Source organism: Melanotaenia boesemani, chromosome 20, assembly GCF_017639745.1.
Source record: "Melanotaenia boesemani isolate fMelBoe1 chromosome 20, fMelBoe1.pri, whole genome shotgun sequence".
In the NCBI taxonomy this organism is placed as follows: domain Eukaryota; kingdom Metazoa; phylum Chordata; class Actinopteri; order Atheriniformes; family Melanotaeniidae; genus Melanotaenia; species Melanotaenia boesemani.
In genome coordinates this window covers 534,509-553,925 of record NC_055701.1, presented here as the reverse complement: position 1 = coordinate 553,925, position 19,417 = coordinate 534,509, and the positions used below count along the sequence as shown (strand labels likewise).

The 19,417-nt window shown below is 50.1% G+C and overlaps 1 protein-coding gene across 1 annotated transcript in view; it reads right to left on the bottom strand.

Annotated features, from left to right (window-relative positions):
- The window catches only part of gabrb1 (gamma-aminobutyric acid type A receptor subunit beta1), a 63,660-nt gene that overhangs the window by 1,988 nt on the left and 42,255 nt on the right, over window positions 1-19,417 (bottom strand). The window contains exon 7 of the mRNA XM_041972318.1: window positions 1,448-1,600. Coding sequence (XP_041828252.1) covers window positions 1,448-1,600 — 153 coding nt within the window. The remainder of the gene's footprint in view (window positions 1-1,447; window positions 1,601-19,417) is intronic.

The window sequence follows — 19,417 nt, the reverse complement described above, 5'->3', positions numbered from 1 at the left end:
CAAGTTATCTTAAGATCCTTAAGATTACTTTTATTATCAATCAATGCTGGGAGATCAGCCCCTCCTTAAAATTTTAGATACGCACTTGTTGCCCACCTGGATAGCAGTACCTATAGGCACCTGGCTCAAAATACTTAAACATAAAAGAATTGAGAGGAGTGCCAGAATCCCGAGGTGGCCGGCACGTGATACAGAATTTTTGCCTGCAATCATAGATAGGAGATTCATACAGTGGGTACAAAAGGGTATCACAGGTTACTGGAAAATTTCAGATGAAAACGTGTTGAAAAGTTACCAGCAGCTTTTGGAAATACATGATTTGGAAAAGCAGGACTTCTTCAGATACCTCCAGCTGAGGCACTACTTTGACAGACATATTAAAGTTTACTGATGAGGAGGAAACAGGCCTAATCAAAATCCTTCTTGATTCATGTAAAGGAAATGCCCCAAAGAAACAGATATCTGGGCTATATTCATGCTTACAAACAACAAAGAACTTTTCTACAGCGTATATTAAAGCCAGATGGGAAAAAGAAGCTAAAATGACAATAACTGAAGATGACTGGCTGAACATGTGTAAAGCAGCAATGATCACTTCCTGTTCAGGTCTGTGGAGGGAATTTACCTGGAAAAACATGCTACGTTTTTTTGTTACACCAAGATCCCAAGTAAACAATGTAAAAATCCTGCTAAAGCTCAATGTTGGCGGAATTGTGGCGTAGTGACAGCAGGCCATTTTCACATCTTTTGGGGCTGCGCGAAGATTGCACCCTACTGGTCGATGGTGATAAGAGAAATTAGAAATATAACAGGCCTGGAACTATTATCTGATTTCACTGTGATTTATCTTTGTAACCTGCCACGAGGTCTCAGAAAATCAGACATATACCTTCTGTTGATACTGCTGGCAGGGGCGAAAAAAGCCATAACCCGCAAGTGGTTATGTGAGGATCCTCCAACATTGTCAGACTGGACAGACATTAAGAACATTTATGCCATGGAAAGACTGACCTTTTCATTAAGACTTGCTGCTAATAAATGTAAAGAGTATTGGAAAAACTGGGATCTCTACCTAACTCCTTCAAATCCTTAACCCAGCACCACTTTGTATGAATGCTATTGCTGCACCCTTTTGCATTTGGTTGTTCTGTCCTTGTCCATATACCCCCTTGTTCACTCCTCTCACATTTGTATAGATATAAACACACATATAATGTGCCATTATCGGACCTGGATGCACTGAATGTTTGTTAGTTGTGGTCTGCTTGTTTTGTTTTGTATTTGTCATGAAAAAGAAAAAAATTTGATTAAAAATAAAGTTTAAAAAAAAAAAAAGATTACTTTTATTATTAACTGGTACGATATAGAATAGTAAAGAGTAGAGTAAATGCTTCAGGGTGAGTAGCGGAGGATGAATTACAGTTTACAGGTACTAACATGTACTAACCTAAAGCGACTCTGGCAGCTGAGGCATCATAGTTTATCCAGAAGGAGACCCAGGACAGGATGGTGATCAGGATGGAGGGCATGTAGGTCTGCAGGATAAAATATCCAATGTTCCTTTTCAGTTTGAAGCTCAATGACAGACGTGGATACGAACCTGTGGAAGGCAGAGAACATGACTCAGGTGTGCAGGTGAAGGTGACTACATCCATCCTGGTTATCAGCTGGCCTGACCCGACTTTGACCAGGACAAGACTGGAGGAAAAACGAGAACATTTTTATCATCCAGCTACATCTATGAGCTCATTGCTGCAGTATTTATAGTGATATGAAAACATACATGTTGTTCTTGGACTACATCCTCATTTCATCTTCCTTTTCTTTAATGGTTCTGGTCCTGATGGAGGATTTCCTTCCTGGTTCTGGTCCTGATGGAGGTTTTTCTTCCTGGTTCTGGTCCTGATGGAGGTTTTCCTTCCTGGTTCTGGTCCTTATGGAGGTTTTTCTTCCTGGTTCTGGTCCTGATGGAGGTTTTCCTTCCTGGTTCTGGTCCTGATGGAGGTTTTTCTTCCTGGTTCTGGTCCTGATGGAGGTTTTTCCTCCTGGTTCTGGTCCTGATGGAGGTTTTCCTTCCTGGTTGTGGTCCTGATGGAGGTTTTCCTTCCTGGTACTGATGGAGGTTTTTCTTCCTGGTTCTGGTCCTGATGGTGGTTTTTCCTCCTGGTTCTGGTCCTGATGGAGGTTTTCCTTACTGGTCCTGGTTCTGGTGCTGATGGAGATTTTCCTTCCTGGTCCTGGTTCTGGTCCTGATGGAGGTTTTTCCTCCTGGTTCTGGTCCTGATGGAGGATTTCCCTCCTGGTTCTGGTCCTTATGGAGGTTTTCCCTCCTGGTGCTAGTCCTAATAAATGTTTTCCTTCCTGGTTCTGGTCCTGATGGAGGTTTTTCCTCCTGGTTCTGGTCCTGATGGGGGTTTTCCTTACTGGTTCTGGTCCTGATGGAGGTTTTTCCTCCTGGTTCTGGTCCTGATGGAGGATTTCCTTGCTAGTTCTGGTCCTAATGGAGTTTTCCTTCCTGGTCCTGGTTCTGGTCCTGATGGAGGTTTTCCCTCCTGGTCTTGGTCCTGATGGAGGTTTTTCCTCCTGGTTCTGGTCCTGATGGAGGATTTCCTTCCTGGTTCTGGTCCTGATGGAGGTTTTCCTCCCTAGTTCTGGTCCTGATGGAGGTTTTTCTTCCTGCTTCTGGTCCTGATGGAGGTTTTCCTTCCTGGTTCTGGTCCTGATGGGGTTTTCCTTCCTGGTACTGATGGAGGTTTTTCTTCCTGGTTCTGGTCCTGATGGAGGTTTTCCCTCCTGGTTCTGGTCCTGATGGAGGTTTTTCCTCCTGGTTCTGGTCCTGATGGAGGTTTTCCTTACTGGTCCTGGTTCTGGTGCTGATGGAGGTTTTTCCTCCTGGTTCTGGTCCTGATGGAGGTTTTCCTTACTGGTCCTGGTTCTGGTCCTGATGGAGATTTTCCTTCCTGGTCCTGGTTCTGGTCCTGATAGAGGTTTTCCCTCCTGGTTCTGGTCCTGATGGAGGTTTTTCCTCCTGGTTCTGGTCCTGATGGAGGTTTTCCTTACTGGTCCTGGTTCTGGTGCTGATGGAGATTTTCCTTCCTGGTTCTGGTCCTGATGGAGGTTTTCCCTCCTGGTTCTGGTCCTGATGCAGGTTTTTCCTCCTGGTTCTGGTCCTGATGCAGGTTTTCCTTACTGGTCCTGGTTCTGGTGCTGATGGAGGTTTTTCCTCCTGGTTCTGGTCCTGATGGAGGATTTCCTTGCTAGTTCTGGTCCTAATGGAGTTTTCCTTCCTGGTCCTGGTTCTGGTCCTGATGGAGGTTTTTCCTCCTGGTTCTGGTCCTGCTGGAGGATTTCCTTCCTGGTTCTGGTCCTGATGGAGGTTTTCCTCCCTAGTTCTGGTCCTGATGGAGGTTTTTCTTCCTGCTTCTGGTCCTGATGGAGGTTTTCCTTCCTGGTTCTGGTCCTGATGGGGTTTTCCTTCCTGGTACTGATGGAGGTTTTTCTTCCTGGTTCAGGTCCTGATGGAGGTTTTTCCTCCTGGTTCTGGTCCTGATGGAGGTTTTCCTTACTGGTCCTGGTTCTGGTGCTGATGGAGATTTTCCTTACTGGTTCTGGTCCTGATGGAGGTTTTCCCTCCTGGTTCTGGTCCTGATGGAGGTTTTTCCTCCTGGTTCTGGTCCTGATGGAGGTTTTCCTTACTGGTCCTGGTTCTGATGGAGGTTTTCCCTCCTGGTTCTGGTCCTGATGGAGGTTTTCCTTACTGGTCCTGGTTCTGGTCCTGATGGAGATTTTCCTTCCTGGTCCTGGTTCTGGTCCTGATGGAGGTTTTCCGTCCTGGTTCTTGTCCTGATCGAGGTTTCCCTCCTGATCCATGTCCAGATGGAGGTTTTCCCTCCTGGTTCTGGTCCTGATGGAGGTTTTCCTTCCCTGGTCCTGGTTCTGGTGCTGATGGAGATTTTCCTTCCTGGTCCTGGTTCTGGTCCTGATGGAGGTTTTCCCTCCTGGTTCTGGTCCTGATGCAGGTTTTTCCTCCTGGTTCTGGTCCTGATGCAGGTTTTCCTTACTGGTCCTGGTTCTGGTGCTGATGGAGGTTTTTCCTCCTGGTTCTGGTCCTGATGGAGGATTTCCTTGCTAGTTCTGGTCCTAATGGAGTTTTCCTTCCTGGTCCTGGTTCTGGTCCTGATGGAGGTTTTTCCTCCTGGTTCTGGTCCTGCTGGAGGATTTCCTTCCTGGTTCTGGTCCTGATGGAGGTTTTCCTCCCTAGTTCTGGTCCTGATGGAGGTTTTTCTTCCTGCTTCTGGTCCTGATGGAGGTTTTCCTTCCTGGTTCTGGTCCTGATGGGGTTTTCCTTCCTGGTACTGATGGAGGTTTTTCTTCCTGGTTCAGGTCCTGATGGAGGTTTTTCCTCCTGGTTCTGGTCCTGATGGAGGTTTTCCTTACTGGTCCTGGTTCTGGTGCTGATGGAGACTTTCCTTACTGGTTCTGGTCCTGATGGAGGTTTTCCCTCCTGGTTCTGGTCCTGATGGAGGTTTTTCCTCCTGGTTCTGGTCCTGATGGAGGTTTTCCTTACTGGTCCTGGTTCTGATGGAGGTTTTCCCTCCTGGTTCTGGTCCTGATGGAGGTTTTCCTTACTGGTCCTGGTTCTGGTCCTGATGGAGATTTTCCTTCCTGGTCCTGGTTCTGGTCCTGATGGAGGTTTTCCGTCCTGGTTCTTGTCCTGATCGAGGTTTCCCTCCTGATCCATGTCCAGATGGAGGTTTTCCCTCCTGGTTCTGGTCCTGATGGAGGTTTTCCTTCCCTGGTCCTGGTTCTGGTGCTGATGGAGATTTTCCTTCCTGGTCCTGGTTCTGGTCCTGATGGAGGTTTTCCTTCCTGGTCCTGGTTCTGGTCCTGATGGAGGTTTTTCCTCCTGGTTCTGGTCCTGATGGAGGATTTCCTTGCTAGTTCTGGTCCTAATGGAGTTTTCCTTCCTGGTCCTGGTTCTGGTCCTGATGGAGGTTTTTCCTCCTGGTTCTGGTCCTGCTGGAGGATTTCCTTCCTGGTTCTGGTCCTGATGGAGGTTTTCCTCCCTAGTTCTGGTCCTGATGGAGGTTTTTCTTCCTGCTTCTGGTCCTGATGGAGGTTTTCCTTCCTGGTTCTGGTCCTGATGGGGTTTTCCTTCCTGGTACTGATGGAGGTTTTTCTTCCTGGTTCTGGTCCTGATGGAGGTTTTTCCTCCTGGTTCTGGTCCTGATGGAGGTTTTCCTTACTGGTCCTGGTTCTGGTGCTGATGGAGATTTTCCTTACTGGTTCTGGTCCTGATGGAGGTTTTCCCTCCTGGTTCTGGTCCTGATGGAGGTTTTTCCTCCTGGTTCTGGTCCTGATGGAGGTTTTCCTTACTGGTCCTGGTTCTGACGGAGGTTTTCCCTCCTGGTTCTGGTCCTGATGGAGGTTTTCCTTACTGGTCCTGGTTCTGGTCCTGATGGAGATTTTCCTTCCTGGTCCTGGTTCTGGTCCTGATGGAGGTTTTCCTTCCTGGTACTGATCGAGGTTTTTCTTCCTGGTTCTGGTCCTGATGGAGGTTTTCCCTCCTGGTTCTGGTCCTGATGGAGGTTTTTCTTCCTAGTTCTGGTCCTAATGGAGGTTTTCCTTCCTGGTCCTGGTTCTGGTCCTGATGGAGATTTTCCTTCCTGGTTCTGGTCCTGATGGATGTATTCCTTCCTGGTTCTGGTCCTGATGGAGGTTTTCCTTACTGGTCCTGGTTCTGATGGAGGTTTTCCCTCCTGGTTCTGGTCCTGATGGAGGTTTTCCTTACTGGTCCTGGTTCTGGTCCTGATGGAGATTTTCCTTCCTGGTCCTGGTTCTGGTCCTGATGGAGGTTTTCCCTCCTGGTTCTGGTCCTGATGGAGGTTTTTCTTCCTAGTTCTGGTCCTAATGGAGGTTTTCCTTCCTGGTCCTGGTTCTGGTCCTGATGGAGATTTTCCTTCCTGGTTCTGGTCCTGATGGATGTATTCCTTCCTGGTTCTGGTCCTGATGGAGGTTTTCCTTACTGGTCCTGGTTCTGATGGAGGTTTTCCCTCCTGGTTCTGGTCCTGATGGAGGTTTTCCTTACTGGTCCTGGTTCTGGTCCTGATGGAGATTTTCCTTCCTGGTCCTGGTTCTGGTCCTGATGGAGGTTTTCCCTCCTGGTTCTGGTCCTGATGGAGGTTTTTCTTCCTAGTTCTGGTCCTAATGGAGGTTTTCCTTCCTGGTCCTGGTTCTGGTCCTGATGGAGATTTTCCTTCCTGGTTCTGGTCCTGATGGATGTATTCCTTCCTGGTTCTGGTCCTGGTGGAGGTTTTTCATCCTGGTTCTGGTCCTGATGGAGGTTTTCCTTCCTGGTTCTGGTACTGATGGAGGTTTTCCCTCCTGGTTCTGGTCCTGATGGAGGTTTTCCCTCCTAGTTCTGGTCCTGATGGAGGTTTTCCTTCCTGGTCCTGGTCCTGATGGAGGTTTTCCTTACTGGTCCTGGTTCTGGTGCTGATGGAGGTTTTCCCTCCTGGTTCTGGTCCTGATGCAGGTTTTTCCTCCTGGTTCTGGTCCTGATGGAGGTTTTCCTTACTGGTCCTGGTTCTGGTCCTGATGGAGGTTTTTCCTCCTGGTTCTGGTCCTGATGGAGGTTTTCCTTCCTGGTCCTGGTTCTGGTCCTAATGGAGGTTTTTCCTCCTGGTTCTGGTCCTGATGGAGGTTCTCCTGGTTCTGGTCCTGGTTCTGGTGCTGATGGGGATTTTCCCTCCTGGTTCTGGTCCTGATGCAGGTTTTTCCTCCTGGTTCTGTTCCTGATGGAGGTTTTCCTTACTGGTCCTGGTTCTGGTGCTGATGGAGGTTTTTCCTCCTGGTTCTGGTCCTGATGGAGGATTTCCTTGCTAGTTCTGGTCCTAATGGAGTTTTCCTTCCTGGTCCTGGTTCTGGTCCTGATGGAGGTTTTCCCTCCTGGTTCTGGTCCTGATGGAGGTTTTTCCTCCCGGTTCTGGTCCTGATGGAGGATTTCCTTCCTGGTTCTGGTCCTGATGGAGGTTTTCCTCCCTAGTTCTGGTCCTGATTGAGATTTTTCTTCCTGCTTCTGGTCCTGATGGAGGTTTTCCTTCCTGGTTCTGGTCCTGATGGAGGTTTTCCTCCCTAGTTCTGGTCCTGATTGAGATTTTTCTTCCTGCTTCTGGTCCTGATGGAGGTTTTCCTTCCTGGTTCTGGTCCTGATGGAGGTTTTCCCTCCTGGTTCTGGTCCTGATGGAGGTTTTTCCTCCTGGTTCTGGTCCTGATGGAGGTTTTTCCTCCTGGTTCTGGTCCTGATGGAGGTTTTCCTTACTGGTCCTGGTTCTGGTGCTGATGGAGATTTTTCTTCCTGGTTCTGGTCCTGATGGAGGTTTTCCCTCCTGGTTCTGGTCCTGATGGAGGTTTTTCCTCCTGGTCCTGATGGGAGGTTTTCCTTACTGGTCCTGGTTCTGGTCCTGATGGAGGTTTTTCCTCGTGGTTCTGGTCCTGATGGAGGTTTTCCTTACTGGTCCTGGTTCTGGTCCTGATGGAGGTTTTTCCTCCTGGTTCTGGTCCTGATGTAGGTTTTCCTTACTGGTCCTAGTTCTGGTCCTGATGGAGGTTTTTCCTCCTGGTTCTGGTCCTGATGGAGGATTTCCTTCCTGGTACTGATGGAGGTTTTTCTTCCTGGTTCTGGTCCTGATGGAGGTTTTCCCTCCTGGTTCTGGTCCTGATGGAGGTTTTTCTTCCTAGTTCTGGTCCTAATGGATGTTTTCCTTCCTGGTCCTGGTTCTGGTCCTGATGGAGATTTTCCTTCCTGGTTCTGGTCCTGATGGAGGATTTCCTTCCTGGTTCTAGTCCTGATGGAGGTTTTCCTCCCTAGTTCTGGTCCTGATGGAGGTTTTCCTTCCTGGTTCTGGTCCTGATGCAGGATTTCCCTCCTGGTTCTGGTCCTGATGGAGGTTTTTCTTCCTGGTTCTGATCCTGATGGATGTATTCCTTCCTGGTTCTGGTCCTGGTGGAGGTTTTTCATCCTGGTTCTGGTCCTGATGGAGGTTTTCCTTCCTGGTTCTGGTGCTGATGGAGGTTTTCCCTCCTGGTTCTGGTACTGATGGAGGTTTTCCCTCCTGGTTCTGGTCCTGATGGAGGTTTTCCCTCCTAGTTCTGGTGCTGATGGAGGTTTTCCTTCCTGGCCCTGGTTCTGGTCCTGATGGAGGTTTTCCTTACTGGTCCTGGTTCTGGTGCTGATGGAGATTTTCCTTCCTGGTCCTGGTTCTGGTCCCGATGGAGGTTTTTCGTCCTGGTTCTGGTCCCGGTGGAGGTTTTTCTTCCTGGTTCTGGTCCCGATGGAGGTTTTTTGTCCTGGTTCTGGTGCTGATGGAGATTTTCCTCACTGGTCCTGGTTCTGGTCCTGATGGAGGTTTTTCCTCCTGGTTCTGGTCCTGATGGAGGTTTTCCTTCCCTGGTCCTGGTTCTGGTCCTGATGGAGGTTTTCCTTCCTGGTCCTGGTTCTGGTCCTGATGGAGGTTTTTCCTCCTGGTTCTGGTCCTGATGGAGGTTTTCCTTACTGGTCCTGGTTCAGGTGCTGATGGAGTTTTCCTTCCTGGTCCTGGTTCTGGTCCTGATGGAGGTTTTCCGTCCTGGTTCTTGTCCTGATCGAGGTTTCCCTCCTGATCCATGTCCAGATGGAGGTTTTCCCTCCTGGTTCTGGTCCTGATGGAGGTTTTCCTTCCCTGGTCCTGGTTCTGGTGCTGATGGAGATTTTCCTTCCTGGTCCTGGTTCTGGTCCTGATGGAGGTTTTCCTTCCTGGTCCTGGTTCTGGTCCTGATGGAGGTTTTTCCTCCTGGTTCTGGTCCTGATGGAGGATTTCCTTGCTAGTTCTGGTCCTAATGGAGTTTTCCTTCCTGGTCCTGGTTCTGGTCCTGATGGAGGTTTTCCTCCCTAGTTCTGGTCCTGATGGAGGTTTTTCTTCCTGCTTCTGGTCCTGATGGAGGTTTTCCTTCCTGGTTCTGGTCCTGATGGGGTTTTCCTTCCTGGTACTGATGGAGGTTTTTCTTCCTGGTTCTGGTCCTGATGGAGGTTTTTCCTCCTGGTTCTGGTCCTGATGGAGGTTTTCCTTACTGGTCCTGGTTCTGGTGCTGATGGAGATTTTCCTTACTGGTTCTGGTCCTGATGGAGGTTTTCCCTCCTGGTTCTGGTCCTGATGGAGGTTTTTCCTCCTGGTTCTGGTCCTGATGGAGGTTTTCCTTACTGGTCCTGGTTCTGATGGAGGTTTTCCCTCCTGGTTCTGGTCCTGATGGAGGTTTTCCTTACTGGTCCTGGTTCTGGTCCTGATGGAGATTTTCCTTCCTGGTCCTGGTTCTGGTCCTGATGGAGGTTTTCCTTCCTGGTACTGATCGAGGTTTTTCTTCCTGGTTCTGGTCCTGATGGAGGTTTTCCCTCCTGGTTCTGGTCCTGATGGAGGTTTTTCTTCCTAGTTCTGGTCCTAATGGAGGTTTTCCTTCCTGGTCCTGGTTCTGGTCCTGATGGAGATTTTCCTTCCTGGTTCTGGTCCTGATGAATGTATTCCTTCCTGGTTCTAGTACTGATGGAGGTTTTCCCTCCTGGTTCTGGTCCTGATGGAGGTTTTCCCTCCTAGTTCTGGTCCTGATGGAGGTTTTCCTTCCTGGTCCTGGTCCTGATGGAGGTTTTCCTTACTGGTCCTGGTTCTGGTGCTGATGGAGGTTTTCCCTCCTGGTTCTGGTCCTGATGCAGGTTTTTCCTCCTGGTTCTGGTCCTGATGGAGGTTTTCCTTACTGGTCCTGGTTCTGGTCCTGATGGAGGTTTTTCCTCCTGGTTCTGGTCCTGATGGAGGTTTTCCTTCCTGGTCCTGGTTCTGGTCCTAATGGAGGTTTTTCCTCCTGGTTCTGTTCCTGATGGAGGTTTTCCTTACTGGTCCTGGTTCTGGTGCTGATGGAGGTTTTTCCTCCTGGTTCTGGTCCTGATGGAGGATTTCCTTGCTAGTTCTGGTCCTAATGGAGTTTTCCTTCCTGGTCCTGGTTCTGGTCCTGATGGAGGTTTTCCCTCCTGGTTCTGGTCCTGATGGAGGTTTTTCCTCCCGGTTCTGGTCCTGATGGAGGATTTCCTTCCTGGTTCTGGTCCTGATGGAGGTTTTCCTCCCTAGTTCTGGTCCTGATTGAGATTTTTCTTCCTGCTTCTGGTCCTGATGGAGGTTTTCCTTCCTGGTTCTGGTCCTGATGGAGGTTTTCCCTCCTGGTTCTGGTCCTGATGGAGGTTTTTCCTCCTGGTTCTGGTCCTGATGGAGGTTTTTCCTCCTGGTTCTGGTCCTGATGGAGGTTTTCCTTACTGGTCCTGGTTCTGGTGCTGATGGAGATTTTTCTTCCTGGTTCTGGTCCTGATGGAGGTTTTCCCTCCTGGTTCTGGTCCTGATGGAGGTTTTTCCTCCTGGTCCTGATGGGAGGTTTTCCTTACTGGTCCTGGTTCTGGTCCTGATGGAGGTTTTTCCTCGTGGTTCTGGTCCTGATGGAGGTTTTCCTTACTGGTCCTGGTTCTGGTCCTGATGGAGGTTTTTCCTCCTGGTTCTGGTCCTGATGTAGGTTTTCCTTACTGGTCCTAGTTCTGGTCCTGATGGAGGTTTTTCCTCCTGGTTCTGGTCCTGATGGAGGATTTCCTTCCTGGTACTGATGGAGGTTTTTCTTCCTGGTTCTGGTCCTGATGGAGGTTTTCCCTCCTGGTTCTGGTCCTGATGGAGGTTTTTCTTCCTAGTTCTGGTCCTAATGGATGTTTTCCTTCCTGGTCCTGGTTCTGGTCCTGATGGAGATTTTCCTTCCTGGTTCTGGTCCTGATGGAGGATTTCCTTCCTGGTTCTAGTCCTGATGGAGGTTTTCCTCCCTAGTTCTGGTCCTGATGGAGGTTTTCCTTCCTGGTTCTGGTCCTGATGCAGGATTTCCCTCCTGGTTCTGGTCCTGATGGAGGTTTTTCTTCCTGGTTCTGATCCTGATGGATGTATTCCTTCCTGGTTCTGGTCCTGGTGGAGGTTTTCCTTCCTGGTTCTGGTGCTGATGCAGGATTTCCCTCCTGGTTCTGGTCCTGATGGAGGTTTTCCTTCCTGGTTCTGGTGCTGATGGAGGTTTTCCCTCCTGGTTCTGGTACTGATGGAGGTTTTCCCTCCTGGTTCTGGTCCTGATGGACGTTTTCCCTCCTAGTTCTGGTGCTGATGGAGGTTTTCCTTCCTGGTCCTGGTTCTGGTCCTGATGGAGGTTTTCCTTACTGGTCCTGGTTCTGGTGCTGATGGAGATTTTCCTTCCTGGTCCTGGTTCTGTTCCCGATGGAGGTTTTTCGTCCTGGTTCTGGTCCCGATGGAGGTTTTTCTTCCTGGTTCTGGTCCCGATGGAGGTTTTTTGTCCTGGTTCTGGTGCTGATGGAGATTTTCCTCACTGGTCCTGGTTCTGGTCCTGATGGAGGTTTTTCCTCCTGGTTCTGGTCCTGATGGAGGTTTTCCTTCCCTGGTCCTGGTTCTGGTCCTGATGGAGGTTTTCCTTCCTGGTCCTGGTTCTGGTCCTGATGAAGGTTTTTCCTCCTGGTTCTGGTCCTGATGGAGGTTTTCCTTACTGGTCCTGGTTCAGGTGCTGATGGAGTTTTCCTTCCTGGTCCTGGTTCTGGTCCTGATGGAGGTTTTCCGTCCTGGTTCTTGTCCTGATCGAGGTTTCCCTCCTGATCCATGTCCAGATGGAGGTTTTCCCTCCTGGTTCTGGTCCTGATGGAGGTTTTCCTTCCCTGGTCCTGGTTCTGGTGCTGATGGAGATTTTCCTTCCTGGTCCTGGTTCTGGTCCTGATGGAGGTTTTCCTTCCTGGTCCTGGTTCTGGTCCTGATGGAGGTTTTTCCTCCTGGTTCTGGTCCTGATGGAGGATTTCCTTGCTAGTTCTGGTCCTAATGGAGTTTTCCTTCCTGGTCCTGGTTCTGGTCCTGATGGAGGTTTTCCTCCCTAGTTCTGGTCCTGATGGAGGTTTTTCTTCCTGCTTCTGGTCCTGATGGAGGTTTTCCTTCCTGGTTCTGGTCCTGATGGGGTTTTCCTTCCTGGTACTGATGGAGGTTTTTCTTCCTGGTTCTGGTCCTGATGGAGGTTTTTCCTCCTGGTTCTGGTCCTGATGGAGGTTTTCCTTACTGGTCCTGGTTCTGGTGCTGATGGAGATTTTCCTTACTGGTTCTGGTCTTGATGGAGGTTTTCCCTCCTGGTTCTGGTCCTGATGGAGGTTTTTCCTCCTGGTTCTGGTCCTGATGGAGGTTTTCCTTACTGGTCCTGGTTCTGATGGAGGTTTTCCCTCCTGGTTCTGGTCCTGATGGAGGTTTTCCTTACTGGTCCTGGTTCTGGTCCTGATGGAGATTTTCCTTCCTGGTCCTGGTTCTGGTCCTGATGGAGGTTTTCCTTCCTGGTACTGATCGAGGTTTTTCTTCCTGGTTCTGGTCCTGATGGAGGTTTTCCCTCCTGGTTCTGGTCCTGATGGAGGTTTTTCTTCCTAGTTCTGGTCCTAATGGAGGTTTTCCTTCCTGGTCCTGGTTCTGGTCCTGATGGAGATTTTCCTTCCTGGTTCTGGTCCTGATGGATGTATTCCTTCCTGGTTGTGGTCCTGGTGGAGGTTTTTCATCCTGGTTCTGGTCCTGATGGAGGTTTTCCTTCCTGGTTCTGGTACTGATGGAGGTTTTCCCTCCTGGTTCTGGTCCTGATGGAGGTTTTCCCTCCTAGTTCTGGTCCTGATGGAGGTTTTCCTTACTGGTCCTGGTTCTGGTGCTGATGGAGATTTTCCTTACTGGTTCTGGTCCTGATGGAGGTTTTCCCTCCTGGTTCTGGTCCTGATGGAGGTTTTTCCTCCTGGTTCTGGTCCTGATGGAGGTTTTCCTTACTGGTCTTGGTTCTGATGGAGGTTTTCCCTCCTGGTTCTGGTCCTGATGGAGGTTTTCCTTACTGGTCCTGGTTCTGGTCCTGATGGAGATTTTCCTTCCTGGTCCTGGTTCTGGTCCTGATGGAGGTTTTCCTTCCTGGTAATGATCGAGGTTTTTCCTCCTGGTTCTGGTCCTGATGGAGGTTTTCCCTCCTGGTTCTGGTCCTGATGGAGGTTTTTCTTCCTAGTTCTGGTCCTAATGGAGGTTTTCCTTCCTGGTCCTGGTTCTGGTCCTGATGGAGATTTTCCTTCCTGGTTCTGGTCCTGATGGATGTATTCCTTCCTGGTTCTGGTCCTGGTGGAGGTTTTTCATCCTGGTTCTGGTCCTGATGGAGGTTTTCCTTCCTGGTTCTGGTACTGATGGAGGTTTTCCCTCCTGGTTCTGGTCCTGATGGAGGTTTTCCCTCCTAGTTCTGGTCCTGATGGAGGTTTTCCTTCCTGGTCCTGGTCCTGATGGAGGTTTTCCTTACTGGTCCTGGTTCTGGTGCTGATGGAGGTTTTTCCTCCTGGTTCTGGTCCTGATGGAGGTTTTCCTTACTGGTCCTGGTTCTGGTCCTGATGGAGGTTTTTCCTCCGGGTTCTGGTCCTGATGCAGGTTTTTCCTCCTGGTTCTGGTCCTGATGGAGGTTTTCCTTACTGGTCCTGGTTCTGGTCCTGATGGAGGTTTTTCCTCCTGGTTCTGGTCCTGATGGAGGTTTTCCTTCCTGGTCCTGGTTCTGGTCCTAATGGAGGTTTTTCCTCCTGGTTCTGGTTCTGGTCCTGATGGAGGTTTTTCCTCCTGGTTCTGGTCCTGATGGAGGTTTTCCTTCCTGGTCCTGGTTCTGGTCCTAATAGAGGTTATTCCTCCTGGTTCTGGTCCTGATGGAGGTTTTCCTTACTGGTCCTGGTTCTGGTGCTGATGGGGATTTTCCTTCCTGGTTCTGGTCCTGATGGAGATTTTCCCTCCTGGTTCTGGTCCTGATGCAGGTTTTTCCTCCTGGTTCTGTTCCTGATGGAGGTTTTCCTTACTGGTCCTGGTTCTGGTGCTGATGGAGGTTTTTCCTCCTGGTTCTGGTCCTGATGGAGGATTTCCTTGCTAGTTCTGGTCCTAATGGAGTTTTCCTTCCTGGTCCTGGTTCTGGTCCTGATGGAGGTTTTCCCTCCTGGTTCTGGTCCTGATGGAGGTTTTTCCTCCCGGTTCTGGTCCTGATGGAGGATTTCCTTCCTGGTTCTGGTCCTGATGGAGGTTTTCCTCCCTAGTTCTGGTCCTGATTGAGATTTTTCTTCCTGCTTCTGGTCCTGATGGAGGTTTTCCTTCCTGGTTCTGGTCCTGATGGAGGTTTTCCCTCCTGGTTCTGGTCCTGATGGAGGTTTTTCCTCCTGGTTCTGGTCCTGATGGAGGTTTTTCCTCCTGGTTCTGGTCCTGATGGAGGTTTTCCTTACTGGTCCTGGTTCTGGTGCTGATGCAGATTTTTCTTCCTGGTTCTGGTCCTGATGGAGGTTTTCCCTCCTGGTTCTGGTCCTGATGGAGGTTTTTCCTCCTGGTCCTGATGGGAGGTTTTCCTTACTGGTCCTGGTTCTGGTCCTGATGGAGGTTTTTCCTCGTGGTTCTGGTCCTGATGGAGGTTTTCCTTACTGGTCCTGGTTCTGGTCCTGATGGAGCTTTTTCCTCCTGGTTCTGGTCCTGATGTAGGTTTTCCTTACTGGTCCTAGTTCTGGTCCTGATGGAGGTTTTTCCTCCTGGTTCTGGTCCTGATGGAGGATTTCCTTCCTGGTACTGATGGAGGTTTTTCTTCCTGGTTCTGGTCCTGATGGAGGTTTTCCCTCCTGGTTCTGGTCCTGATGGAGGTTTTTCTTCCTAGTTCTGGTCCTAATGGATGTTTTCCTTCCTGGTCCTGGTTCTGGTCCTGATGGAGATTTTCCTTCCTGGTTCTGGTCCTGATGGAGGATTTCCTTCCTGGTTCTAGTCCTGATGGAGGTTTTCCTCCCTAGTTCTGGTCCTGATGGAGGTTTTCCTTCCTGGTTCTGGTCCTGATGCAGGATTTCCCTCCTGGTTCTGGTCCTGATGGAGGTTTTTCTTCCTGGTTCTGATCCTGATGGATGTATTCCTTCCTGGTCCTGGTCCTGGTGGAGGTTTTTCATCCTGGTTCTGGTCCTGATGGAGGTTTTCCTTCCTGGTTCTGCTGCTGATGGAGGTTTTCCCTCCTGGTTCTGGTACTGATGGAGGTTTTCCCTCCTGGTTCTGGTCCTGATGGAGGTTTTCCCTCCTAGTTCTGGTGCTGATGGAGGTTTTCCTTCCTGGTCCTGGTTCTGGTCCTGATGGAGGTTTTCCTTACTGGTCCTGGTTCTGGTGCTGATGGAGATTTTCCTTCCTGGTCCTGGTTCTGGTCCCGATGGAGGTTTTTCGTCCTGGTTCTGGTCCCGATGGAGGTTTTTCTTCCTGGTTCTGGTCCCGATGGAGGTTTTTTGTCCTGGTTCTGGTGCTGATGGAGATTTTCCTCACTGGTCCTGGTTCTGGTCCTGATGGAGGTTTTTCCTCCTGGTTCTGGTCCTGATGGAGGTTTTCCTTCCCTGGTCCTGGTTCTGGTCCTGATGGAGGTTTTCCTTCCTGGTCCTGGTTCTGGTCCTGATGAAGGTTTTTCCTCCTGGTTCTGGTCCTGATGGAGGTTTTCCTTACTGGTCCTGGTTCAGGTGCTGATGGAGTTTTCCTTCCTGGTCCTGGTTCTGGTCCTGATGGAGGTTTTCCGTCCTGGTTCTTGTCCTGATCGAGGTTTCCCTCCTGATCCATGTCCAGATGGAGGTTTTCCCTCCTGGTTCTGGTCCTGATGGAGGTTTTCCTTCCCTGGTCCTGGTTCTGGTGCTGATGGAGATTTTCCTTCCTGGTCCTGGTTCTGGTCCTGATGGAGGTTTTCCTTCCTGGTCCTGGTTCTGGTCCTGATGGAGGTTTTTCCTCCTGGTTCTGGTCCTGATGGAGGATTTCCTTGCTAGTTCTGGTCCTAATGGAGTTTTCCTTCCTGGTCCTGGTTCTGGTCCTGATGGAGGTTTTTCCTCCTGGTTCTGGTCCTGCTGGAGGATTTCCTTCCTGGTTCTGGTCCTGATGGAGGTTTTCCTCCCTAGTTCTGGTCCTGATGGAGGTTTTTCTTCCTGCTTCTGGTCCTGATGGAGGTTTTCCTTCCTGGTTCTGGTCCTGATGGGGTTTTCCTTCCTGGTACTGATGGAGGTTTTTCTTCCTGGTTCTGGTCCTGATGGAGGTTTTTCCTCCTGGTTCTGGTCCTGATGGAGGTTTTCCTTACTGGTCCTGGTTCTGGTGCTGATGGAGATTTTCCTTACTGGTTCTGGTCCTGATGGAGGTTTTCCCTCCTGGTTCTGGTCCTGATGGAGGTTTTTCCTCCTGGTTCTGGTCCTGATGGAGGTTTTCCTTACTGGTCCTGGTTCTGATGGAGGTTTTCCCTCCTGGTTCTGGTCCTGATGGAGGTTTTCCTTACTGGTCCTGGTTCTGGTCCTGATGGAGATTTTCCTTCCTGGTCCTGGTTCTGGTCCTGATGGAGGTTTTCCTTCCTGGTACTGATCGAGGTTTTTCTTCCTGGTTCTGGTCCTGATGGAGGTTTTCCCTCCTGGTTCTGGTCCTGATGGAGGTTTTTCTTCCTAGTTCTGGTCCTAATGGAGGTTTTCCTTCCTGGTCCTGGTTCTGGTCCTGATGGAGATTTTCCTTCCTGGTTCTGGTCCTGATGGAGATTTTCCTTCCTGGTTCTGGTCCTGATGGATGTATTCCTTCCTGGTTCTGGTCCTGGTGGAGGTTTTTCATCCTGGTTCTGGTCCTGATGGAGGTTTTCCTTCCTGGTTCTGGTACTGATGGAGGTTTTCCCTCCTGGTTCTGGTCCTGATGGAGGTTTTCCCTCCTAGTTCTGGTCCTGATGGAGGTTTTCCTTCCTGGTCCTGGTCCTGATGGAGGTTTTCCTTACTGGTCCTGGTTCTGGTGCTGATGGAGGTTTTCCCTCCTGGTTCTGGTCCTGATGGAGGTTTTTCCTCCTGGTTCTGGTCCTGATGGAGGTTTTCCTTACTGGTCCTGGTTCTGGTCCTGATGGAGGTTTTTCCTCCTGGTTCTGGTCCTGATGGAGGTTTTCCTTCCTGGTCCTGGTTCTGGTCCTAATGGAGGTTTTTCCTCCTGGTTCTGGTCCTGATGGAGGTTTTCCTTACTGGTCCTGGTTCTGGTGCTGATGGGGATTTTCCTTCCTGGTTCTGGTCCTGATGGAGATTTTCCCTCCTGGTTCTGGTCCTGATGCAGGTTTTTCCTCCTGGTTCTGTTACTGATGGAGGTTTTCCTTACTGGTCCTGGTTCTGGTGCTGATGGAGGTTTTTCCTCCTGGTTCTGGTCCTGATGGAGGATTTCCTTGCTAGTTCTGGTCCTAATGGAGTTTTCCTTCCTGGTCCTGGTTCTGGTCCTGATGGAGGTTTTCCCTCCTGGTTCTGGTCCTGATGGAGGTTTTTCCTCCCGGTTCTGGTCCTGATGGAGGATTTCCTTCCTGGTTCTGGTCCTGATGGAGGTTTTCCTCCCTAGTTCTGGTCCTGATTGAGATTTTTCTTCCTGCTTCTGGTCCTGATGGAGGTTTTCCTTCCTGGTTCTGGTCCTGATGGAGGTTTTCCCTCCTGGTTCTGGTCCTGATGGAGGTTTTTCCTCCTGGTTCTGGTCCTGATGGAGGTTTTTCCTCCTGGTTCTGGTCCTGATGGAGGTTTTCCTTCCTGGTCCTGGTTCTGGTGCTGATGGAGATTTTTCTTCCTGGTTCTGGTCCTGATGGAGGTTTTCCCTCCTGGTTCTGGTCCTGATGGAGGTTTTTCCTCCTGGTCCTGATGGGAGGTTTTCCTTACTGGTCCTGGTTCTGGTCCTGATGGAGGTTTTTCCTCGTGGTTCTGGTCCTGATGGAGGTTTTCCTTACTGGTCCTGGTTCTGGTCCTGATGGAGGTTTTTCCTCCTGGTTCTGGTCCTGATGTAGGTTTTCCTTACTGGTCCTAGTTCTGGTCCTGATGGAGGTTTTTCCTCCTGGTTCTGGTCCTGATGGAGGATTTCCTTCCTGGTACTGATGGAGGTTTTTCTTCCTGGTTCTGGTCCTGATGGAGGTTTTCCCTCCTGGTTCTGGTCCTGATGGAGGTTTTTCTTCCTAGTTCTGGTCCTAATGGATGTTTTCCTTCCTGGTCCTGGTTCTGGTCCTGATGGAGATTTTCCTTCCTGGTTCTGGTCCTGATGGAGGATTTCCTTCCTGGTTCTAGTCCTGATGGAGGTTTTCCTCCCTAGTTCTGGTCCTGATGGAGGTTTTCCTTCCTGGTTCTGGTCCTGATGCAGGATTTCCCTCCTGGTTCTGGTCCTGATGGAGGTTTTTCTTCCTGGTTCTGATCCTGATGGATGTATTCCTTCCTGGTTCTGGTCCTGGTGGAGGTTTTTCATCCTGGTTCTGGTCCTGATGGAGGTTTTCCTTCCTGGTTCTGGTGCTGATGGAGGTTTTCCCTCCTGGTTCTGGTACTGATGGAGGTTTTCCCTCCTGGTTCTGGTCCTGATGGAGGTTTTCCCTCCTAGTTCTGGTGCTGATGGAGGTTTTCCTTCCTGGTCCTGGTTCTGGTCCTGATGGAGGTTTTCCTTACTGGTCCTGGTTCTGGTGCTGATGGAGATTTTCCTTCCTGGTCCTGGTTCTGGTCCCGATGGAGGTTTTTCGTCCTGGTTCTGGTCCCGATGGAGGTTTTTCTTCCTGGTTCTGGTCCCGATGGAGGTTTTTTGTCCTGGTTCTGGTGCTGATGGAGATTTTCCTCACTGGTCCTGGTTCTGGTCCTGATGGAGGTTTTTCCTCCTGGTTCTGGTCCTGATGGAGGTTTTCCTTCCCTGGTCCTGGTTCTGGTCCTGATGGAGGTTTTCCTTCCTGGTCCTGGTTCTGGTCCTGATGAAGGTTTTTCCTCCTGGTTCTGGTCCTGATGGAGGTTTTCCTTACTGGTCCTGGTTCAGGTGCTGATGGAGTTTTCCTTCCTGGTCCTGGTTCTGGTCCTGATGGAGGTTTTCCGTCCTGGTTCTTGTCCTGATCGAGGTTTCCCTCCTGATCCATGTCCAGATGGAGGTTTTCCCTCCTGGTTCTGGTCCTGATGGAGGTTTTCCTTCCCTGGTCCTGGTTCTGGTGCTGATGGAGATTTTCCTTCCTGGTCCTGGTTCTGGTCCTGATGGAGGTTTTCCTTCCTGGTCCTGGTTCTGGTCCTGATGGAGGTTTTCCTTACTGGTCCTGGTTCTGGTGCTGAATGAGATTTTCCTTCCTGGTCCTGGTCCTGACGGAGGTTTTTCCTCCTTTTTCTGGTCCTGATGGAGGTTTTCCCTCCTGGTTCTGGTCCTGATGGAGGTTTTCCTTCCTTGGTTCTGGGCCTAATGGAGGTTTACCTTCCAGGTCCTAGATCTGGTCCTGATGAAGGTTTTCCTTCCTGGTCTTGGTCCTGGTCCTGATGGAGGTTTTTCTTCCTGGTTCTGGTCCTGATGGAGGT